We start from the raw sequence: 9384 nt of genomic DNA on the forward strand, positions 1-9384 counted from the left end.
ATAAGCCGTTGGTCATTACTCTCACTCTAGGAGCTGAGTATAAAATTTTAACCCATTTCAGAAATTCTATAGGAAAACCAGAATTAGTCAATGTAGTAAAAATAAATTTGCAATGAATTTTGTTGAAGGCCTTTTCTTCATCCAAGGAAATGATGGCCACTTGATCAGTTCTTTCAGAGTTTAAAGCAACCAGATCAACAGCTAACCTAAGATTATCAGCAGGAATCTTACTAGGACGTTCACCATTTCCCCAATATTTCTGTCGTAGGCATGTCAGAGCAAATTCCGCCTGTTGTGAAAGGATATTATTCAACTCACACTTAGTATTCTGTAGCTCTTGATGAAGTTGTGCTGTGAGGGAAGTGGCAAACTTGAGGTATGAGAGATTTCAGCTTCTTATTTAAGTGTGTCTGCTGAGTTTTTAAAGATTTTTTTATAGGAAGCATAAGAGGTAATTTGGCCCCTTATAAAAGCTTTACTACCCTCCCATTCAATGGCACATGAACCTGCTGTACCCTCATTAGTACTGAAATACTCCGGTAGCTCAGGTAACATCTGGGTTTTAAGCTTCTCATCATTAAGAAGTGAAACATTAAAATGCCAAAGACTGGGGGCCCTAGGAGTATCAGAAAATTGTTGTTCCAAACATACTGGGGCATGATCTGACCAATGTATCAATCTTGCAATCTTTGATTTGATGTACTAAAGTTGTAGAAATAAAAAAAATAGTCTATTCTAAAGCAATTATGGTGAACTGGTGAAATAGAAGTATACTTTCTATCAGCAGGATTTAAAATTCTCCAAGCATCAATTAAACCATATTCTATCATATAAGCCTGAAATGCCAGTCTCACCGCAGACTGAGTCTTGGGAGAAGGTGTACTCCTATCTAACAAATGATCTAAGACCTCGTTAAAGTCCCCACCCACAATCAAATAATCGTAGGCAATATCAACCAGTTTAGCAAAACAATCATGAAACATAGTTGGAGAATCAATATTTGGCCTATATACATTGATCATAACAATTTATTTGCCCATATACCTTCCTACCAAGATCAACAAATGCCCCTCAATATCAAAAAGCACCTGTTGAACTGAGATAGAGTCACTTATGGATTAAACTTGCAGCTCCTCTACACCGTGTTGAACTGTCTGTGACGTAGGCCTCCCCAACTCAATCCTTTTGCAACATCTGCCAATCTGTAGCCATCAAATGAATTTCTTGTAAGAAGGCCATGTCAATGTTAAGCTCTTTTAACTTGGTAAGAACGCTTTTCTGTTTGTTTACATTTCGCAGCCCCTTGACATTCCATGAAGTCATGTTAAACACTGAAAAAACAAAAGCAAATTGTTTGTCTCTCCACCCAAACCCATCTTTCTAGATTTACAAACAATGACTAAATTTATATACCATAACTGGTATAACAAATACATCCTTAATTTACATTTAGGACTAACCATTTCAAACTTTATCAAAGTAATGCTTGTTAAGTAGAAACTGAGAAAAAATTAAGATTATTCCAAAATATGAACCAAAGTTGAAAATAAACCAAAATAAAAATAAAACTCAATCCAATTTGTGTCCACCTACCATACAAAAGTGCCAAAAAAACACCCCTAACAAACCAAAACAAAAAACCTAAACAAAAAAATAAAAACTTTTGCCTTCCATGTGGACCGACATGTAACTGCAATGCTAAGCTTGGCCCCTCCCGCATATTAAATACATACACAGAGCAAAGTTACAAACATTACAAATTTAACCAACAAGAAATAGTAATAATAATTAAAAAAAAGAATTGAAAAGCCAATTGGATATTTTAACTAATATTATATCTTATAATATAATAATCTGTAATAATCTGTAGATGTATTCATATGTGTACATACACACACACACACACACGCATATGTGTATACATATACATACACACACATACACAGACATGTATGTACCTACATAACCTTATTAAGCTAAATATAATATAGTAGTTACATATAACCTGTATTTACTCAAAATGTGTAAATTAACACACTCAAAAACAGGAATTGTGTATATGTTATATGTCTACAAGAGGAAAAGAAGAAAAGAAAAAGAAAAAAAAAGAGAAGGGGGAAGCAGTAGTATACAATGCATTTGATCTGGCATGCCACCCAGACTTATCAACTCATCATCATGGCGATCACTCGTGACCAAGTAAGATTGTCTTCCAGGGGTAGAGTCTTAGCAGTGGGTCTGCAGGTGGCTGTGAAGGCCAATTCTGGATCCACACAGCCTCCCACAGTGAGGACATGGGTTTCCAAGGGGAAGGCGGTCACTTATCAACTATAACCCAAACAAAGCTTGACAGCGAATACTGCCAGAGGAAAAGTAAAAAAAAGAAAAGATAGAAAATAGCTGGATTCCAACTCAAGAAACTGAAGAAGTCGAATCCTTTGTTTTGATTTTAATGCCAGTGAGAAATGATTCTGCAGCATAAGAACTTAAAAACTTCTTCATCTGGCCTTCAATAAAAATGTAAAATGTGACAGGATATTTGATATGATATTGCAAGTTAATTTGCTTTGCCAGATTTCTCGCCTTGGTAAATTGTCTTCTTCTATCGGCGATTTAGTATAATCAGGAAAGAGCATAATCTTGTTGTTTGCTGGCCCCTACCGAAGCTCACCCCACTCTCTTGCTAAACGCATAAGATAATCTTTTGTGGAAACATGTAAAAATTGGATGTTAACAGGTCCTGCTCTAATGCCTTGTGTAGAACTGGGAACACGATAAGCACACTCAATATCAAGTGGACAATCAGAAGGCAAAGTCAATAACTCACGCAGAAATTTATCCATGAGCTCAGCAAGATGGAGATCTATAGCCAGATCTTTAAAGCCAAGAATACGGAGGTTAGCTCTCCGAGCAAAGGCCTCCAGTTGAGAAATTCGAGCAGACAGAACATTATGAGAGGCATTCATAGCAGTTTCATAAGCAGTGACCCCGTCTTCAAGTGCGCTAACTTTCGACTCCATCTTTTGAAGACAGATATTCATCGAGTCCACAGACCCTTGAAGGGTAGTGATGGAATCTTGAATTGTTTCAAGCCTCTTTGACTGCACTGATAACTGCGAGGACAGATTTTTTTTTATCAAAACAAGCAATTCCTCTCCCTCTCCCACGTCTCTAGAAACCTTTGCTGGGGGGCAGTTGTAGGGGGTAGGCGGTGTTCCCAAGCCTTTCCTCCCCTTCGATGTTGCCATCCTCCTCTCACTTCCGAAAGCACAACAAGCAAGTATAAATGTGGAAACAGAAGGAGAAAAAAAAGCTTAAGCAAGTTTAATTGCAAATACCCAGATAACACGACAGCCTCGAAGAGGTAGTTTTAAAGCTGAAACTTGGGAGAGACACAGCAACGAGCTGATCACAACGCCATCTCCAGCCAGAAGATTACCGTGTTTAGTATAATAAACTTAAAAATGAAGTTTATTTAGACAATAGCACGTTTACTGAGTTTACTTTTAAAGATTTTAAATTTTAATCATAATTTTATTAGCAAACCAAGTTATACATAATATATTTTTGTTCCCTCCCCAACCTGATGCCCTTCAGATGTTTTAGACTACAACTCCCAGCATTCCTGACGATTAGCCATGCTGCCTCAGGCTGATGGGAGCTAAAGTCCAAAACATTTGGTGGGCACCAGGTTGGGGAAGGCTGACCTAAAGCAACAAAGTGACTTTAGATTTGTAAAGAGCACTAAAAAAAAGAAAGAAGTATTTCCATCCCCCCTTTTTTTACATGGCTACAAAATTTCTGGAAATTTTACATCTCTTGGTGGAGGGTGGGAAAGAGAAATGTGAGTTGTGCACATTGCAGCAGGAGTCATACATATGGCTATATAAAGGGGCCCTCTTAAGACCATTAAGTCCAGGGTGTAAAATGACCTAGCTGCATTCTCAGTACACATGCGCTACAGAAGCTGTAAAGAGTGCATGTATGTATTATTCACCGCATGTTGTGTTAAAACTCATTGCAGCAGGATCCTCATCCTTTCCCATTCACATATTCATGCATTTTAAAGGGTGAATAATACACACTTGTGCCTTCCATGTTGGCGGGAGCCGGGGGGAGATGGGATGAAGTTTCCTAACACATCTAGAGGTCAACAGGCTAAGTAAGGATGACATAACATGTGGGAAGTGTTTCTCCCATTCCCTTTGTCCCATGCTCTCATGGCTGCTTTTATTTTTCGTTTCCTGATAGATGTTGTTGCTCCATCTGCCTGACTTTTCTCCCCAGAGTAATTAAAGCAGTGACTTCAATTTAGTGAAATTGTACAAATGATCATTTTTTTAAAAAAATTGATACGTTCATGGAGATTAAAACACTGTGTTGTTGTTTTTTAAAGAACAAACCCAAATACCACAGGGCTAAAACTGTGCTTGCCAGGGAGTGGAAAGCAATGGCTCTGGGACAGCAGGTAGGAAGAGATCAGTCAGGGAGCACCTGCCCACCTTGAACTCATAGGAAAAGCCGTGAGCTGAGCTGTGAGGGACAGGCTGTGGCTCACCAGCCAGGGAAAGTTAATTCTTGCTGCTTTCCATGAGCCTAGTTGAAACCTAAATGCTCTCCTTCGCACCCAGATGGAGACTTGAAAGGCAGCTAGCTGTCCCTAGGCACTTTCTACTCGCCTCGCCTCACCTCTACTGTCTATGGTTTGCCTTCCTTCCCCAAAACCCTTTTCACCCAGCCTCTCAGATAAGCCTGAGGAGAATGGGGGACCCAGAGCAAGTTGGATAGATTCTCCCATTCTTCTCCAGAGCCTCACCTGGGCAAGAAATTTGTCATTTCTTGCATAGCCACATTTACTCATCTTGCTTCTGAATGACCACGCATAGGACTGGGCTCTTTGTTAACACAAACCATAGTGTGAGCCTCCTTAGGAGTGCAAGCCTCCTGATAATGTGCAAATGAGGGGATCATAGTCACAGTTTTTAATGAGTGCAAGTTTGGGAGCTCCCACAGGCTTCTGGGAAGGGGAGGTGGAGAGAGCAGTTCCTACCAAGAAGTCGGATTTTCTATGTCCTGATAAAAGCAGGAAGAGTCGCAGGGAAAACCCAGGAGGATGGATGGTGGTTCCATGATGATGTCATGTGTATGCCCTGTAAAAAGTGAGTGAAGAAACTCTGGTGGTCCACAGAAAATGTCTAGTTTGGAAGCACCCTTAATCTCCTGCTCAGGGCCCCATGCATACAAGGTTATGCCTGCCAGATAGATCTGGATGCTTCCCAGAGATCCAGAATGGGCATAATAGGCAGTCCCCCTTTTCAAAAGGTGTTGTTATATTAGTCTGGGAAGATCTGCAGTGTAATACATAGACATAATAATACAGTTAGTTTTTATTATTACAGGTTGTAACCTGGCTTTCATTTGCTTATATTCTTTTGCTGGTTCTTTTTTTGTCACTTACAGGTCATTGTACTTCCATATGCATATTATATGTATCCTTGTATTGCTGGTCCTGCCAATCACATCTCAGAAACACATTGAAGGCCAGCAGCCTCCACTTCAGAGCACACACAACTGTTGTATAAACAAGAAACAAAAATGATACCTCAGAAGGGAATGGCTGATCCTCTTCTGTGAGATGCTGGAAAAATGGGTACAAAGAATACATCAATGCAGTGACTTGATTTAAAATACTTACTGAGGACAGAATGGAACTTGACTGCTTATCCAGTAACAAGATTTAACTGGTAATGTTTACATCCTTGAAGGGCAAAGATTATCTTTTTTATAAACTACAGCTGATATTTTAATGGAATGTTTCTAATGTATTTTAATTTTTTGCACATGTATTTCCCTTCTTAAAGTTTATCTTAATCAGCCAGGATTTTTGAGATGAAGGAAAAAATGATTGTTGGGGCTTAACATACTGATGTTTGAAATGTTTTTTCTTCCTCCCTCAGCATTGACTGTTTAAAGGTGAGAGGCAGCTTATAGTGAATATCTGTAATTCCCAAATGTGGATTGCAGAAGTTCATGACTAGAACTCCTCATAGGTTTGTGACTCATGATCAACAGATGGGAACAGCAGGCACACATCAACTGTGTATCCTTGGCAAAGGGGAAGCTTCATGGGTGGGTCCTCTTAAGTAAAATGTTTGAGAACCATTAACCTAGAACAATGGAAAAGTGCATGCTGAGTGGCTGGAAAATAACCATCAGGAAAGGGAGGATCATGGAACCCTGTAGAAGTGGTTCCCCGTGTAGATGTAACATTAGATATATTCTGCTTGAGTAAGAAATGTGGACTAGTCAGTGAGTTGAAAGAGAAGCACATGCTTTGCCAGAACTCTCTTCATATTTTGCCTGTATTCTATGCTTGGCAATGAGTGGGGCTGACTCCTCCCCACCCTCAGAATTCTGTAATGTTTTGCTGATACTTCCTACGTGTCCACTGTTGCCCACATTCATCATCCCATGATGCCATTTGCCACGTGAAGGCAGATTACTCAGGCACTTGGAAATAGCTCAGGGAGCCTTTGTGTTAAGCACTTGACCTGTTCAGAATATGCATCGTGGAAATTTCTGATCTTAAAAATCAGTGCTTTTATATTTTTTAAAGTCTAGATTATTTCCCCCTATTTTTGCGCAGATAGATACGTACATACGCACACACACACACACGCTTTTCCCATGTGATGAAAACAGGGCAACTTAAAAGTAATCAAAGAGACCCAAGTCTAACCTTGTAAATTTACTTCCTTGCAACCAGCCTACTTGATCCTGTTGCACATAAGCTCTTCTCCCTGCCTGCCCCCTTTGCCTCTTCCTACCTGTCCAACTTCACAATGCATGCAAGGGCTCTAGGATAGAGTGCTGTGGTAGTGATAAACAGACAGGTGTTGCCACTTGTCTGCTACCTGGGAACAATGACCATCCTCTTACGCAAGTAAATGCCATATTGCATCTACCCACATATATTTTTAGTGCTGTTAGGCTGTATATTTCAGAGCTGCATTTTCTCTGATACTTTCATATCACAATGGAAAAATATTAAAACTATGCATTGATTGAAGGATGAAAAACGTTTTCCAATTTCTTGTAGAAATGAGGGGGAGAGGAAATCAATTGGCTCTGATTTTTAATGAGCTGGACTGTTCAAATCAAAAGGTCAGTGTAAAAGCTGGGTTATATGGTATGTTAGAATGTGACCAACTCTATGTGAAATAGACTGCTTTAGGAATGCAGTCTGTTGTTGCTGTTGTCTGTTATATCATTACTGCACCATAATGTATTTATTTTGGACATTTTTTACCTTGCTCTGCTATCCAGGGATTTTAAGAGCATACTTTTTAAAATAAAGATTAAAAAACAATAAAATCAATAAACCTGCTTGAACTTGAATAAACTTGTTGAATAAACAAGCATAATCAGAAAAGGAAGAGTTAAAACAACAGATTTAAAAGGCCTGGGGAAATGGTTTTTACCCGGCACCAAAAAGACAAACCTGCCTGAGGAAAGAATTCCAGAGCCAGGGTGCCATCACGGAGAAGGCTCTACATGGTCACCAATAGTTGGGCAACTTAAAGAAGGTCCACTGAAGCACATGTTATGTCCTGGCAAGCTTATATTGCAGCAGATGCACCACACAAGTGCTGTTATTTACCATTCCAAAAAGCTTGAGTCTGTGTTTCATGCCATAGATACAAAATTGGCAACAATGGTTTTCAATACAAGGAATCCATATACTTGTTTGCATTAAGCCTGCAAAAGAGTCACTTGGAGAAGAGTACATAACTTCACCTGCTGTGTTTTGATAATATTCATCTGATAAGCCTTTTTGAAAGGTAGGTAGGTAGGTAGGTAGGTAGGTGTGTGTGCGTGTACATAATCAGAAACCCTTGTATTTTTTTAATGTGTCCAGCATGTGAGATCTTGATTTTTTCTCTTGCAGAATCTCACCGTTCTTTGTATTTTGCCTGTATTCAGGGCCAGCCCTAGGATAAATTGTGCCCTGGGCAAGCCTTTGCGCCCCCCCTCCCCTCAGCTGGGGCCTGGTGCAGGTGTGATGTTGGAGGCCCTGGCGTTGGAGGCCCTACAAGGACCCATGTATATGTGCACAAAGCTGAGGGACACGTGCCGGAATCAGTGCACGCACAGACTACATCTGAGAATGCTCACTTGCAGCTTCTCCTGGGATCAAGCAGAATGATAGACGTGCTAAATTTTTTCTTACATGGGGATAAGGGCATAGGGATCGGGTTGTGCTTTTCCTGAGTACCTTCTCCAAATTTGAGACCTCTTCTGGCAGAGCTTTTTTCTGCTTCCTGGGGCTCAGTCTCCCAGGTCGTCTTGTTGTGGCCTGCTGCTGGCCTTCTTCACTACTCAGGAAGGATTCTTCCCTTAAGGCCTGGCCTCACACCACTCCTATGCCTTTTCCTGTGGTAACTGCCACAGAAAATTACTCTGTATCTCCTCCCTTCCAAGGATACATTTTACAGCCAGCTTAGGCCTCAACTTAGCATCTATTCTGTTTAATACACAACTATGTAAAATATTTACTTCGTCATGGCTGGGGAGAGATCCCATTACATGTTGAGATGCAGTGTCATCTTACACTCTAGTGTACTATTTCTTGTTCTTATGAAAACGTGAAACAAAATACCAAGAATTCTGGTGAGCAATGTGGCAGGGTCAGGGCAGATGCCAATGATATACATAGGAACTGAGGCAGAGGGCCCCTTGCTGTGTGGGGGCCTGGGGCAAATTGCCCCAGTTGTGTCCCCGCCTCTCCCCCCCCCCCCCGCCGGCAGCCCTGTAGCGTTGCCAGATTGTATAGCAAATGACTTCAGAGTAGAAATGGAAAAAGAAACAGACGTTAAAACTAATTGAAGGGTGATCAGTTTTGTAGGTAGTACCCAAACAACCTATAGAACCTTGGAGGGAAAAGTTACAGACACTTGCTTTTTGCCACCCTAACTCCCTGGAGACAGTATATTAAAATACAGCCACTGAGCTCAGCTTGGCACCCCAGGCAACCACCCAGCTCACGCACCCCTAAGACTAGCCCTGCCTGTATTTTTTGTTTGGTACCACTGTACACACCCCAAGTGGGACACTAAACAGCTCAACTAGATGTGATGTAGGAGATTCATGATAAGGATCTCTTGGAGTTTTTTTTTAATTAGCTCAGGGTGGGGATCAGATCAGGAGCACAATATTGGGTGAGGGAGTTGTTAACCCTTTCTTTCCTGTGCTATTTTCCCCATTTAAAGTTCACACACACAAAGGAAATTTACTATAGGATACCTGTAAGTTTTCTCCTGTGAGACAAAAAGCTTTGGTGTGTGTGTGTGTGTGGTAATTCTAATCAGAAAAATGGTGTTGGGG

General features: G+C 40.6%; 1 protein-coding gene across 3 annotated transcripts in view; it reads left to right on the forward strand.

Annotated features, from left to right (window-relative positions):
• Positions 1-7390, forward strand: part of MBOAT1 (membrane bound glycerophospholipid O-acyltransferase 1) — a 64152-nt gene extending 56762 nt beyond the window's left edge. For 2 of the 3 annotated variants that reach the window (XM_084850153.1, XM_084850155.1), the window contains one exon: positions 5461-7360. In XM_084850153.1, the coding sequence (XP_084706279.1) occupies positions 5461-5599 (139 nt within the window). In that variant the 3' untranslated portion in view covers positions 5600-7360. Of the gene's footprint in view, positions 1-5460 lie in introns of all 3 variants that reach the window. The other variant, XM_084850154.1, reaches the window with a different exon arrangement.
• The last annotated feature ends 1994 nt before the right edge of the window (positions 7391-9384 follow it).

This window comes from Heloderma suspectum, chromosome 4 (assembly GCF_057233095.1).
Source record: "Heloderma suspectum isolate Gila_16-S chromosome 4, 16-S_ref, whole genome shotgun sequence".
NCBI lineage: Eukaryota > Metazoa > Chordata > Lepidosauria > Squamata > Helodermatidae > Heloderma > Heloderma suspectum.